The 15,717-nt window shown below is 42.6% G+C and overlaps 1 protein-coding gene across 4 annotated transcripts in view; it reads right to left on the reverse strand.

Moving 5' to 3' along the window:
• CHFR (checkpoint with forkhead and ring finger domains) overlaps window positions 1-7,266 on the reverse strand; it is a 28,384-nt gene extending 21,118 nt beyond the window's left edge. For 3 of the 4 annotated variants that reach the window (XM_068412309.1, XM_068412307.1, XM_068412310.1), the window contains exons 1-3: window positions 6,168-6,250; window positions 5,549-5,690; window positions 3,253-3,352 (exon numbers count right to left, since the gene is read on the reverse strand). In XM_068412309.1, the coding sequence (XP_068268410.1) occupies window positions 3,253-3,352; window positions 5,549-5,678 (230 nt within the window). In that variant the 5' untranslated portion in view covers window positions 5,679-5,690; window positions 6,168-6,250. Of the gene's footprint in view, window positions 1-3,252; window positions 3,353-5,548; window positions 5,691-6,167; window positions 6,251-7,187 lie in introns of those variants that run through there. The other variant, XM_068412308.1, reaches the window with a different exon arrangement.
• Window positions 7,267-15,717: the final 8,451 nt, after the last annotated feature.

A 15,717-nucleotide genomic window follows, 5' to 3' on the forward strand; every position in this document is an offset into this window, starting at 1 on the left:
TGGACAGCTGTATTGCCAACTGAAACATTCAAAAATCTTCTTTCAGTCTGCTTGATTTTTTTGGAGCTCATCTGATATTCAGCACTAACATTGGAAGACCCAAAAGAACAGACAGTCTTCTGCAATTAGTCGTATCAACTCGTTTAGTCTCTTGATTCAGCCATACTTCATACCAACTCATAGGCAAGCAGAACACATAAAGGACCTTATTCTTTTTTGTTAGATACATGGAAGTGTAACATGCATAAGCAACTAATTGGTAGTACTCCATAGGTGCAGCCTTTCTGTTACACTATCATTGTAACAAGCCCCACCTTGCCATTAATATATCATACAGAAAATTAACTTTAATTTGGCTTTGTTAGTTTATGCTGGCTGCACCTTCTGCCTCAGGGGGGTGTGTAGGGGAAAAAAACAAAGCAGGAATGTTTCTGCATCATTCACAATTCCTTTAGTTTGCATTATCATGACCTTGGTCTAAACCAATTCTACCAGCTACATGCAACTGAAACTAGGGACGGTTTCTCAAGCTTAGATTTACAGCTATGCTCTGAGACTGCCATGATAAGCAAACATGGCCTGATTTGTTGTTTGAAACATCTTGAAATTTGGGATAACATTGGAGAATGACAATTATAAGCCATTTCCGAGACATTCTAGCTAGGCCTGATATTTTTCCCTAAAATTTAGCATTCCATCCCACAGCTTCTGGGAGTATAAGCCCTCCAGGGATCTGTCCTGGTTATTTTCTCCAGCCACAACCTAGAAGTGGAGAGGAAATACACCCTTATCAAGCTTGCAGATGACACCAAAGCAGGGGCAGAGCTGGGCTGCCATTCAGAGGCACTTAGGCAGGCTAGAGCAATGGGCTGATGGGGACACCATGACATTCAACAAGGACAAACCCTAAGTCAGACACCTGGGATGGAAAAACCACCTGCAACAGTACAGGCTAGAGACCAACCACTGAGGGTTCTTGGTGGATCTTATGACTAAGCATAAGATCACACACTTTGGACTCATGCCTAGGCTTAAGTCAGCAGTGTGCCCTGGCAGTGATGAAGGCCTGCAGCACACTTGACTGCATTAACATGGGTGTAGTCAGAAACTCAAGTGAAGTGATTGTTATTCCCCTTTACTTGGAACTCATTAGTCCACATCTAAAATATTACATCTAGTTTTGGATCACCTAGTACAAGGAAGGTCTTGACAAACTCAAGGAAGTCCAGCAGATAGCCACCAACGTGGCCAGTGGGCTGGAGCACAAGACCTATGAGCTAAGGGGCTAGGGGAACTGGGCTTATTTTGCCTGGGAGAAGGCGGCTTGGTGAGCAGGGGACCTAAGAGCAGCCTTCCAGTACCTATGAGGAAGTTACCAAGAACACAGAGACAGGTTCTTTACTGAGGTGACAAAGGTCATAAATTGAAACAAGAAAGATTCAAACAGATGCCAGGGGAAGGGGGCGGGGGGGGGGAACCAACACTCTGAGGATAATTAAGGTCTGGAATAAGGGCCCCAAGAGCCTACAGAACCTCTGTCCTTGGTGGTTTTCAAGACCTGACTAGAGAAAGCCTAAACAACCTAGTCCAAATCCAGTGGTGAACCATCTTTGACAGAGTTTGAACTAAATGATCTCCTGAGGTCTCTTCCAACCTGAATAATTCTCTATGTTCTCTTTTACTTGAGGAAATAAAATAAAAAGAAATCCACAGGCACTGTAGATATCTGGAAGTGAGTTCCTCACCCTGAAAAAGACTCATTTTAATATCAACATAGCTACCAATTGATCAAAAGACAGAAAAGGAGCAGAGGTGCAAAAATTCTGCTGAAGAAAAACATCAACTAAAGCTCATACATTCTGGCAGTGCCCCCCTAAAATGTGCATGCCATTCAATCAGACAGTTCAAAGGTTTTTCAGAATATTCTTGGAGGGATTTTTGTGAAAAGCTCAGCAGGTATTTGATACTAAACCTGAGCTACCAGAACAAGACATTTAATTGCAGTCTGATATGTTAGAACAAGGATTTGACACGATACCCTTCAAAACCTCAAACATGAAAATTTCCTCTCTATGTATGTACATCAATATATTTTGAAGTGTCTTCTTTGCCTTTGGGTAAAATGCCTTCCAGACATGAAAAATGGGGGGAGCTGGACAAAAAATATTATTTGTTTCTTTACTGACTGCAATAACCTGGCAGAAAGAGAATGTGGTTTACAGAAGCATTTTAAAATGTCACAGGGTTCTTGAAATGTAATAAACCAGAAGCTTTTGGCAATCTTAGACAAAAAAATCCTGTCAAAAATGAAGCAAATGAAAATTCGAAGAGGATTACAATCTCCTCCTAAGAAATACCCTTCCATTCAAATTCGTATCTCAAAATTTTATAAAGGAAACTAGAAAAGAAACTAAAAACCATTGGAAACCACCCATAACCCCTGCAGTTCTGTTTGTACTCCCACAGTAGCCTTAGATCTCTACAGGAAACAGCCTCACCAGTATAGCAAGTTCACTGGCCTTCAGTATGTGAAGCAGTATGTAATTAACTTTAAATACAAAAAGTAGTTCCACTAAATTAGCTTAGCTTTTTTAACAGTGGTTCTAGTGAGGTATGTGCTTAAATCTTTCTACATTAAGGGCCTTAGTTCTCACACCCCTAACAACACAGAAACATCCACAAAAGAAAATAACAATTCTGGTTAAACAAAGGAAAACAAAACTGAAATATCAACAGTAGAAATCTAACAAACATCTTTTACTATTAAATTAGATTGAATAGGCTCTAATCTCCATCTGACATGCCCACCACAACTGCTAGACTGCTACAGTATGTATGCTATATAGACTACTGATATTTTAAGTACCAGAAAGACGTATAGCAAGTACAGATTTTTACTCCACATCTATTTTATGCTTTAAAATCATCATTGCAGGTATTTTCTTCCCTACACAAGTGCCTGAAATGAGGCACACTCATACTTAGAGCTTTTAAGAATGCCGGCATCACTTTTTTTTCTACAAGTCTAAAGAAATATGATACAGAACTATTACACCAAAAGTATTTTTCATCCAGTAGACTATGAATTCCTCTATAGAGAGAAAAATATTTAGAAAGAGACAAAAAATCCCCAAACCTAGATGTAAAAGCAGGAAAAAGAAAAAAATTACTATTGATGCCTCGAGCAATACACAAGATTTTACTTCACAGACTAAAAAGAAGATAAGAGTAGAAGTTCACAGAAGAACCAACCTTGTATCTTCCAATGACACTTGACCAGATTCTTCATCCACTACGATTTTACAGTGATCTCCAGACACCAACTTGTTGCCAGGGAAAGATAAGTCACAACCTTAAAAAGAAAGATTTTCCAGCATGCTTAAAAATACACATTACACAGACAGATCAGCATTCTACATGGCTATAAATGCACAACAAACTGACTCATGTACATCTGCAATAGTTCAAAACTTCTACTGGCATATAGGCAGCAACACAGACTAGTATATGAAACATAAATACAAGCACTGAGATAGCTCAAATGCTGATATAAGCTTATTTCAACCATTTCAAGATGTTTTAGTTCCCCTTTCCCCCCCCAGTCCTAGCCCTTACAGATGGAAATCAAATCACAATTACTCTGCTCTAGAGGAATTCACACATATTTGAAGTGTGCAATCTAAATTCTAGAGGCACACATCACAGAGCACCCAGGTCTTTTTCCACATCATTGTAACACTTTTTCATTGGATTTAACTTCTGCTTCATCCCGGTATATTGGGGGGAAGTGGTAGGAACCAACAGCTGATAAATAAGAGAGTATCACTGTTCTATCTTAAAGTCTTTTTCTTTTGTTTGCTTTTAAATAGGAAATTTTTCCTCATCTCTTGACAGCACTGTTACATTAATAAAGCTGAAGGGAGATTAAAAATCCAAGACTAAGATTTAGGGACATGCAGGAGTAGTGTAATGACCATGTTGACATGAGAGAAACCTTCCTGCCTATGACTCGGGGGTTCTGAGCAAACCTAGTATTTTTACTTCACTTTAACATTGAATGTTGAAGGCAATGCTCAAGATTCCCAATTAATCTTTCTCACAAGTTACTCAAAGTACTTGCTTACACAAAAGTTATAATTAACAAACATGATTCACAGAATCACACACAGAATCACAGAATGTTAGGAATTGGAAGGGACCTCAAAAGATCATCTAGTCCAATCCCCCTGCCGGAGCAGGATTACCTAGATCATATCACACAGGAATTCACTTCCACCTATTCACATCGTGGGTGCACTGTATCTCAGCCTGCAAGAACAAGGTATCCAGAAGGAAAGTAGTAGCCACTACACATGCTGCTGACAGTTTATCACTAGTCTACTCCTAATATTCAAGGAACAATCAACAGCTACAGAGTTAACAGTTGCCACACAACTTGTGATGCTAGGAAGCCCACTGAAAGTGAGTAGACCAAATTTTATTCAGGAACATGCCAACATTTCCATTCTATTCTATGGAGTTAAGACTTTCATATGGGAGCACGAAGGAGAAAACGCTCTGAACAACCATTTCTAATGCTCCTGAAGATTTTCTAAGTAATACTTACGACCCAAAGCTTGGTATTCTTGTAACCACTCATTTTATTAATCTATTAGCAGTTACGGAAGCAACAGAACACACAAAAATTCATCTTTTTTCCTGCAAGATAACCCTCAACTAGACCTCAATTTGAAGAATTTACCTACAGCTTAGATAATGATAAGCAATCTAAATGTATATTACCAAATTTAAGTAGGCGAAACATTTTTCCTACAATACATTATCTAAATTTCTCAAAGAGCTACAGCATCTGGTGTTTGTTCAAGACTATTTACAGAATGTGACTGGTCAGTTAAAGAGCTTGAACTGATGAACAGGAAACTGAAAATTAGTGCTGTCAGGGCAGAGTAAAACAATTAAAACACTGCAATGATTGTTTTAAATACAGTAAGCATGAAATCCTTTAAAATAAAGGCAAGTAGTAAAAGCCCTAGATCCTGAGAATAAAGCTTTCAAATCCACTCTCAGAGAAACTTTCAATACTTGTTGGCAATCTTCATACGGCCAGAAGAATTAAGGGCTTTTATGTGGGCGTTTTCTTTTCTGTGAAGCACAAGCATTTTGCATTGCAGTTCCAACTTATTTTAACCACAGAAACGAAATGAGAACATAAACAGGACTGATACACACAGAGAAACTCCTCTGAACCAACAATAGTTTTTTCTTATTTCTATGAACTGTCACAGACAACCTAAAAGGCATATTCACTTTTAAACGTGCACATGTCACAAGTTGGTAAAAAAGAAAATGTCAGTGTAAAACTTCCTCTTCACACAGCGCCAAGAGGTAAATTAGGAATAAGGGACCGCCTGGCAAGCACCTCCAACAGCTGAAAGCACCAAGCCCAACTAATTTCAGTCCACCTTCCGATGTTTTAAAGGCCAGGAGGGGGGATCGCTGCTGTCCCCCAAACACCGCCCTACGCCAGCGCAGCGTGTCCCTGTCCCACCTTTCTTCCGACCAATTGTCCATTCTCTTTTCAGCAGCAAGACGTGCGGCTCTGCCTCATCAGCACCCAGCCGGATCAGCCTCCCCCAGGGCTGCTGCTGGCTCTGCTCGCCTCCTTCCGAGTGCTCCATTTGGATTCACATCTGACAAAAACAAACAAAGCGAACCCAAACCCCACCATCACACAGCACCCGGGGGGGTAAAGGGCTCGCTCGGGGCCGGCGGCCGGCAGCCCCCTCCTTCCCCCGGGGGCCGGGCCCTGAGCGCCACCGCCCCGCAGCCCCTCACTCCCCCGGGGGCTCCCCCAGCCCGTGCCCTGCCCGCTTCCTTTTGTGTGGAGTTGGAGAGCCCTCCCGCTAGGCCACTCGGCCCCCCGCAGCCAACCCACCCCCTTCCCTTCGCCCCCACCCCACAGGGCCGCTCCCCGCCTGAGGGGGAAGGGGGCTGGGGCGGCCTCCCTCCGCTCACTTCTCTCCCCAACTTTCCGCCCGCCGCTCCCCCGGCAGAGAGGGGCGGCGAGGGGAGGGAAGGGGGTGCCGCGCCCCCCACCCACTCCCCCCCGGCCGCCTCCGCCCGCCCCCTCCGGCTCGGCCCCCCCTCCCCTCGGCGCCGGCCCTTACACCCAGTCCCGCGGCCGAGGCGGCTCCTGTCAACAGACATTGCCACCATCAGCTGATCAGGGCTGGGCAGGGCCAGGCCTGCCATTGGAGGCGGCGCACGGCGGCCATAGAGAACGCACCGCGGGGAGAGGCAGACCTTCCGGCGCCCACCACCGAGCCACGCGAGCTAGAGCGCCGCGTTTTCCGGGGAGGCCGCGGCGCGCCGCCGTACGTAGGGAACAGAAGGGCGATAGCGAGGTCTGGGCCCCGGAGACGCCTCGGCGGACATCTTGGGTGCGGGCCGGCTCGCAGGCGGGACAAGGCGCCCGCCGCCATCTTTGTTGCGGGCGGATCGAGCGCCTGACAGCGAGTTGTGTGTGCCGGCAGCTGGCAGAGCTTGTTTAATCGGTCACTTACAGTGAAAAACAATGGTTAAGTCTTCGATGTTGAAGAGTTATTGTGTTTTCCGGCAGCGGCTAAATAAAAAACATACTTGCTGTTCGAGGGACATACTTGAGAAAGAAAGTTAACACTGAGGCAGGATCAGTGCTTGTTGCTGGGGGTTCATGCCCGGAGGGGGAAGCCCCAGTTTTAATCAGGAGGCTCTTACAAACCAAAACCTGCAGTTATCGGGGAGAAGAGCAAGCAGCAGAGCTTTCTGCACCTTAAGAATCATCACTTTGTGCTTTGTTGCCCCAACAACCACCTCATTTCAATGTCATCTTCTACGGTGCTTGTGAACTAGCTAAAAAAAGACCCAAAACAGCAACAAAAACTCCTGAACAAAACAGCAAGTGGAAGATCTCATCAGTTCCCCAACGGCAGCCCCATCTGCTGTGGCCCTGCACTAGCGGGGCCTGCAGGGCCGGTGCTCCCGGCCCTGCCGCACTAACCCAGCCTCTGTGGGGCCATCACGCTCATCCTCGTTTCCCCAGGTCCTGCTTTGTCTTCCCACCTTCTCCATCCCACTGGGAGCCACCTCAGATAGCTAAAATGACCAAAACCAAATCACCCTCTCGCTGGCTTGCATCCTGCTCCCACCTTAGGCCGGTCTGAAGTCCCGCAGAGCGACACCGTCTCTCCCCATCACGTGCTCCATGCTGCCGTCCCCGCTGCCCTCACGGCTGAGTTATCTCAGGCAGTCACCCCTCGCGCCTGCCCGCTCGGCTGGGCCTGGCAGGTTTCCAGCCGGCAGCTGCCTTTCCTCTGCCAGACGCGTCCAAATAGTTGGAGCTTCTTCCTCAAGGTCTGCTGCAAGACTTCTTGTGCATCAGTCTTTCTTTTCTTGATCTGACCCTTGAAGGACTCCACAACCTAACCGAGGTCAGCACTCCTACTTGGTTCACAGGCTTCAGCTCTCAGATTTTGCTTTTATCTTAAACTTCCCTGGAAACCCTGTAGATCCCCTTGGCCACATGAATCTCATAGCAATACCAGCCTGTGCAATAGACCTGCATGGGACTACTGATACAGGCAAAATTATTAAAATACAAAAGCGTTTTGGATCTGCAGTTTTAACTGATAGCTAATGCACAGTATTGATTCACAGTTCTCAATCGCATGGGCCCCGGTTCTGGAGAAAGTGTAGGTACACATGTAAGGCAAAAGTGATGTGTGTACTTAAGAGCTTTGTGTTATTGACCTTAGTCTATAACTCTTCACTTAGTAATAATACTACCAAAAAATGGTTCTTTGAGGCCTGTCTTCATTCCTCCAAAAGGATTTGTCTGTAAAATACCCTGCTTACTTTCAACTTTGTCCTCACTGAGGACTAATGCCTTTTATACATTTGAATTGAGGCACATCAGTGGAAATTACAATCACTCAAAAGCATTGTCATGGTGCTTCGTTTTTATTACTGCTCACAGTGACTAGTAATTGTTATCTCTGAGTGGCAGAGGAAAATACCAGCACATGGGAGATGCAACTAAAAGCCCAACAACCAAATCTTTTGTGTAAAACCTAGCATTAGCTGAGGGAAGAAGTTGTTTTGTTATATTGCGGCATTGAGAAAACATATTTTCCAAATATTCTTGCCAAGAGATCCCTCTGCAATCACACCAAGGAATTACTGCACCTCGGTGATAGCACAGTGCAAGCAAACGATTGGTTCAGCTCTTGCAGCTCTCCCATAGTATCCATGTAAAAAGACAGCAAGTGAAACATACAGCTAGCTTAACGAGTCCTGTGTGGATAGGAGACTCAATTAAAATTAAATTATACAACAAATTAGGTTTTAAATGCTGTGCTGCTTAGCCAGCCAAACAAATAATAATTAGAGATGTACTGATCTGCTGCTATGTGCAGTTGAACAGCAGACTGCTATAACTGCTTTCAATGCACACTGGCGACACTCCCCTCCCAGCTCAGGGTAGTTTTATATGACGTTCCAAGTAAGCCATCCCTCAACAGGCCTGTTTGGTACTTGTCACCCTCCTGAGCTAGGCAGAATGGACAGGATCTTTTTCTAGAGTCCGTCTTTCCCATCTGTTCCATCAGTTTATATTTCTTTAGCAATATACCTCCTTTCTTCTCTACCTTCTTTCTTTCTAGAATCCAGGTCATTCTAGATGGAATTAGTTTTCAGGCTCTAAATTGTGTAGGTATATGTGTATTAGATTCAGGAGAAAAAGCAGCTACAAATATGATTTCTTTCCCCCCCCCTACCAATAGCAGTACACATACCAGCAGTTTCAAAGTACTCCACAATGCACAGATGGTTACAAGCCAGAAACTGCCACCTCTGATACTGGTTCTAGCAAAAGAAATTTTAGGAGTTCCTGATAAAGGACTACATAGAAATCAGTCCAGTTGAAAAGGACCTGAAGGCAGCTACTCAAATCCTACTGTAAAATTTCAAATGCATTTGTATTGCATTACTGTCTGGAGCTCTCTGTCACCCTGTGATAACATTCAGAAAGACTGATTCTTTTTAATTTTCTCTGCATTTTTTTTCACCTCTGGTGAAAGTAATATTAGATTCTTAACATCAGATCTGGCAAATGCAACATGGAAAACGTTTCATGATTAAACTAATAAATGTGTTCTACATGGAAAATATAGTATTTAAAGATCATCCTAAGCCAGCAAGAGTAATGTTATCATACAGCCATCTTCAGTTGTGGTTTCCTACTGCTGGCTGCTTGTCTGTGGGTAAGGAAAAACAACTTTGTAGTGCAACAGAAAACATACCAAGGACAGCCTTTTAGTCAAACATTTTTCCAAATACTGATAGCCCAGTCCTGCAGAGAATCTATGTTCCTGCTATGCTGTAGATGAGAATGCGCTATTAATGCGAAGGATTTTCCGAGTCAGCCAGCCAGCCCCAGGTCTCTTCCTTATTATGTGGTAGAGAAAGAAAGACAGACAGAGATGTCATATGAGAAGGGAACAGGAAAAGGATCATTTATGTCCTTTTTCTTATGCTGTTTATCCAGACATCCATTACTGACCACTGCTAGTGTTTGGGAAACTTTTAATGTGGGAGAAACTAGCATGGCAGCTCCTGTGTTGTGACTCTCTCTCCTTATTAATGCCCTGCAAAGCCATTGAATTACCCATAAGTTCCAAAGCTAAGCAGCAATGTGTTTGAGTTTAAGTATGTCAAAAGGAAGGACTCCCTGGGAAATTCAGAGGACCTTCCTGGAAAACAAACAAAACCGACACACCAAAATCATGCATGCAGGAGCTAATGAAACAATGCCGTTCCCAGGAAGAAGCTGCTTTCAGCAGGGACCACGACTAGAGCAGAAGGAGCAATGAAGAGACTGCTCTGTGCCCAGCTGACAAATATGGATCAAAAATAATGCAATTATTGTTCACACTTCACCGGTTAGCTTCACTGGATGCAGCACTGATAGACAACATTCCCAGTTCTCTTTTAAACACCTTTGTGAACGCAACCAGATATTTCCCGAAGAGAGCTAACAAATGATAATAATTAAAAAACCTTGTTGACATTTCTTTTTAGAAATCACTAACATTGAATTATTTTGTTACATTCAAATAGAATTTTAAAGCTGCGTAAATACTCATTTTGGCGTTATTTACATCCTTGTTTTCTTGCAGCCTGGAGGGGTAAAGCAGTTTAAATTTTTGCCTTTGGCATTTTTTCGTTTCCGAGCATCAAACTCTGTAGCTAGCTTGCAAGCCCAGCACATGGTCATTTCTGTCTAACAGAGAAATTCCACTTGATTAGCAAAATAGAAGTATTTCTAAGCTTTCTAAGACATGGGTTTGTTTGGTTTTGTAAATTCAGGCACAGCCCTACAGTAAGATCCTCCCCCATTTTACCTGGCATGAGCTAACCCTAGCCATGAGAGTAAGGATGTATACTGATTCTTACATATCTTGAACCAGATTCAAATGGACCCCTTTGATGGTTCTTCTTGCCATTTATAGGTGACAGTCCAAGTTTTCTTTTTGATCATTTAATTCATGATGTTAGAGAAATTCTCCAGCACTTCCCCAGTCATAGTCTTAGATTGACATGTTTAGTCTGAGGAAGAAAAAAAATTGCATGTATTATCTCAGGATGAAAAACTACCTACAGAAAAATTACATTAATATTTCTGCAAAGACTCCCTCTCCATAGATAGTTGGGAAAATTTAGAGTCTAGTTAAAGAATCGATTGCATCAAAAGGGATTTTAAAAATATTTCCTTCCTTTAAGTGTTTTCAAACATATTTCCTCCAGGGGGTGCCAGATTAACACCACTGGAAAGTAAAAATGTATAAATTATCCACACCAAGGACATAACAACTGTCCATACTGTACATTTCACTGTACCTTGTGAGTGATGCACCCCTCCGGCCTGAGCCAAAGGCACCAGTGTTCAGAGTGAAATTTCTCAGCTGTTCACTTGTGAGTTTCTCTTGAAGTCAGAAACAGTGCTGACTGGTCTGACAATTGATGTCATGCACATTCCCTGCCAAGTTCAGATAGGACACATCCCTCGGAAAAGAGCTTTAAGAGTGGCTGAATGGAGAAATACATCCATCTCAGCCTTTGAAAGAAAGAGATCTTGGGGAGGGAAGAAGTTACAAATGCAGTGACAGCTGTATGTAGCTTTAACCAGCTTATGAATAAGGGTGGAAACCTGGACACAAGAACTGAAATGACGCAGAAAACTGAAGAAAAGATGATCAGGAGTGTCGTCAGGTTTTTTACAGGTCTGCAGAGAATGTCAGCCCCAAGTAGGGTATCTGTAAATGTCATTATAGCAGAGGAGAAGTTTCACTGGCTCAGAGAATAGAGATCTATCACTTAAAACAGAAACCTTGCTTTGAACAAGCGAGCACTTTTCTCTTAGAGAAGTCTGTTTACTACGTAAGAAAAATCGATCTAATCAGTGTTTCCAGACACAAGAGCAAGAGAAAAAGAAAATTGTTGAGGAGCAATATAATAATATATACACCTTTTCCACATTTCACTGCTCACGTTTTTCTTTTATCTACACAGCAGTTGAAGTAATCACACAGTCCGGCTATTCTGGATCCTTCACCAACTGCATTAGAAATATTACTGAAAGAGTGCCTGGTTATCTTCTACTTGACAGTAAAATCTCTGCTGGATAATTATTTAAGTAGAAAACTTCTATAATACTCCAACAGTAAAAGACAAAATCCCTAATGTATACTTACTTTGTCCTCTCATTTCAAAATGCAAGTTTACTTCACTTTCTTTGAGATTAGCAACAAAAGCCAACGCTAACAGTGAAAACCAACATAATTAATCCGTAACATCATCTAAGTGTGGACATTGTCAGAGTGAAAAAAAAACCCAAACAAATATTATATTAATCCATTATTAGGGTGATCTCAGATCCATGGCTGTCAGTTAACACTGTACTGAAATGCGGAAGAGGTGCTCGTTGTTCCAAAAAATCACCTCACTGAATTCTCAGCTGCATATACCGGTGGAGTACCACTGCAGTCACCGATGTGCAGCTTTGCATCAGCTGAAAATATGATCACTTGTCTAGACCAGGCAAAACTCCGAATTGCTGTGGCAGGACAATGAATTCCTGAACCAAAACCTTTGGTTTTGCTGGGAGTGATTTCTGTGACCGTGTAGGGAGCTGTAGTAATGGGCTCCAGAGGTGAGGCTTTCCTGGTCTACCTCCTGGAGAGTAGGTGCTGAAAGTTTTCAGCTCTTTTGGAGGAAGGAGAGCACACTTTGGTGGAGTTCATGGGGAAGCAGCTCACCCATCCAGGTATCTGCCTTGCAGATCCCTTCTCAGCTGAACATCTTTGTAGTGGGTTGTATGTTTGCTATACAACAACCCCAGGAAATACTGTCCCTGGTACAAGGGGGACAAATCACTTTTCAAGCTGGATATGGAGAAAGGGAATGTAGAGGCAGAAAAGGTAACTGAAGGAAATGGGAACGATGGGCTGAGTACAGTTCCTCCTCCAAAGCTGTTGAAGCAGGTCTTTAAATCACAGTCTGGTAGAGCAGCAGGCTAAGCAACATACAGTCAAGATGTTTAATGAGATTTACTTTTATTTTACATATTGTACAGTGTAATGATCTGTAAATTGACTGGTGTAGGCACTGAACCAGAGACAAGTAGATAAGAATTACATATCACCTGCAGTACATACCTGGAAGTGTAGTCACTGTTTTTGTAAATGATAGCATGCCCTAAATTGCATCATCTTCAGACTAGACACTGGAATTAATGGAACATCTTACCTTGCTCCTTGCTTTCTCTCAATGCCATATTCTAGCGAGGAATAGTTATTTTTATTTTGCACTACCTTTGGAGATGCAGGCTTGCACACTAACCTGGTTAACACTAAGTTGACTCCTGAGAAAGGGAAGAGCCCGTCTTCTACAACCTGTACAAAAACAAAAGGTCCCATAACATCTTATCTGGCTTACTATTGGCAGGGAGTCAGATCCATCAACCCTGGGGGATGGGGCAGTATTTTTTATATTTTATTTGATTTATTAAAAATCCCTGCTGTGGATATTAAGAGGAAATCAGCCATAATTCAGGAGCAGTGATTCTGATGGACAGTGAGATGGAAGGTTTCATATTAAAGCCTTAGGAGGCCAAAAAGAAAATTGAAAATCTGGAAGTATCAGCTGATGGGCACTATACTTTCATTATAAAGAACACCAAGCTCTATAAACCTCTTGGCAGGAGGGATAAGAGTAGAATCAAAACAATGACCTTGAGATCAGGCTCAGGCTAGGGAACAGCAGGTTTACAACAGATGCCAAGTAAAGGAGAGGAATAGGAAATGCAAGTCAGATGCCATCTTCAACTTGGACCTTGTTCTGGGCCCTCCTGGTCAAAAAATGTTCACATTTCTAGTTTCTTCCTGTATAACAAAACATATATATAATCTTTTCTCTCCATGCATGCAGCTGGAACTTTTAACTAGGTTCTCTTTTCTTTGCATCTCCACTGCTGCTTATTCTCTCCTCTGTTTTTGTCATTTGATGTCTTGCCCCATTCTTTTTCTTAGCCAGTGCCCTGCTTTGACCAGATCACTTTCTATTTACATCCCCCCTTTGATTCACCATTCTCTATTGCAGCAAGGAAAAAGCTATTTGATTCATTTCCAAGACCCATTTTGACCTACACCCATCCAGCCTATCATCTTAAATTCACTTCTAGGAGTCAGAGCTCACATCTGATTAACCACATTGCCAGTCTGTATCACCTCTTTGTTACATTTTCTGACAACTACCATATGCTTTTTTTCTCCCCAAACTGCCACTTCTCCATTAGGTAGGGATGTTCTGTAACAGCTATGGAAATAGGTTAATCATCATCCTTCGAAGCTTTCTTTTCCTGTGATACATACAAAAGCACCTATCACGAGGTGAGTAGATGGCATGCCAAGGCTGTAGGGTAATACACTAACTTTATCTTATTGTTTTCTTGTACTATTCCATCTGCCTATCCCTGATACCCTCTTGTTATCTCCTGTTGCATGCTTGGCTTGGGTGATCTTTGGCATGCAGACCCTCTTCCTGTTTCACACGTGCTGATCCTCAGTATAGTAGCGACCTGGTCAATACTTACAGCATGCAGGGGCTATAGCAGTGCAAATAATTATCACCAGTCTTTCCTCACTTCTAAGCTGATACATGTTCTCCTCCAGTTCGCCAACAGCAAAGTGATGAAGGGGAGAAGATGCAGTACTCTGATGTTGTATAAATAGTGGGGCTAGAAAGGCTAAGGAGCTCAGCCTACTGTGGTAGGGATGGTGTTGCTTACTAATACCAGTCTCCCAGCCAGGAGAGAGGGTTTGATGGGTTCTAAAGAAGTACCAGTTCTCATGGTATGGTGCATAAAGCAATGCAGGGAGAAAGTTGATTTATGCATGGACTTTATCCCACATTTCCTCCTAAGCCTGATCTCAATCTAAAGAAATCATATTGTAGACCCTTATTTGGATTAGGCTTAGAAAAGCCAAAAAGCATGTATCATTTGATAGCTAAAGCTCTGGAGGAAACTGGTTATGATTTATGGGGGTGTTGGAACACCCACAGCCCAACATCCAAAGCCACTGAGACAGCGGGACAACGTGGGTGTTGATACACCATCACCATATATTTTTTTCAGATGTGAACACTGGTTGCTTAAACACCCTGCACTCAGGTTTGACAGACTGTAAAGTACTGAAAGTCACAATATCCCCAAAGCATTGGCCTTGATGTTCCTCATTTTCTGGCATTCTCATCTTTTACAGCAGAGTATACATGGAGGAGTAATAGTTCAAGAGCTTACCTAAATCATTGGTTTCCAGCTTAAGGTCTGCAGAGCCTGGCAAGCCCATGGAAAACTTCTAAAGAGTCTGCAAAAAGTTATTGAGAAAAAGCAAATTCATATGTGCCAGACAGCAATGTACACATGTGAAATTCCTAAAGGAGTCTGCACTACTGCTGGAAAATTTTTTAGGGGTCCACAAATCAAAAAAGGTTGAAAAACCACTGACCTAAATCTTCTCCTGCAACAGCAAATGGCCTAGAACTGCAGCAATATGAGAACTTGGCACTAAGAAATAGCACGACAGCTAAGCAGCACAAAATCTCTGCAGCTTCTCACAGATGTAAATGGAAGTGAGTAGGACAGACATATATCTGTTTAGCTTTTGTAAGTATTTGTTCAGGGATTAATGTTAAAACAGATTCATAGAATAAAAAGAGCAGTCCATCTTAATGCTAACTGAAGTAATCTTGACTACAAATTACTGCATGCAACAAATCTGGAGATGGATGTGTTCCTTGTAGAGATTGGTCATTTTAAAGCCTGAACTTTCACTAGGTTTAAAAAAACCAAATCAGACAAGGACAATCCCTATTAAGGCATCATGTAGTTATTTCAGTAGATTGTCTGGAAATAAGCTTGTTTCTGTGCTAATTTTTCCTCTGGCAGAACCAATTCATTCTTGGCCTTTACAAGCTGGTCTTTTACATTTGATTCAAAATTGGATTTGGGCCTCTGGGGATATCTGATGTGAGCCTTCCTAATGTAGTGTCAACATGAAGACACAAAGAGATAAGAAGTCAGTTTCACTTAGAGTTGCCTTTGTCCAGGGCATAATCTGG

The sequence above is a fragment of the Nyctibius grandis genome, chromosome 14, assembly GCF_013368605.1.
Source record: "Nyctibius grandis isolate bNycGra1 chromosome 14, bNycGra1.pri, whole genome shotgun sequence".
NCBI classification, from domain to species: domain Eukaryota; kingdom Metazoa; phylum Chordata; class Aves; order Nyctibiiformes; family Nyctibiidae; genus Nyctibius; species Nyctibius grandis.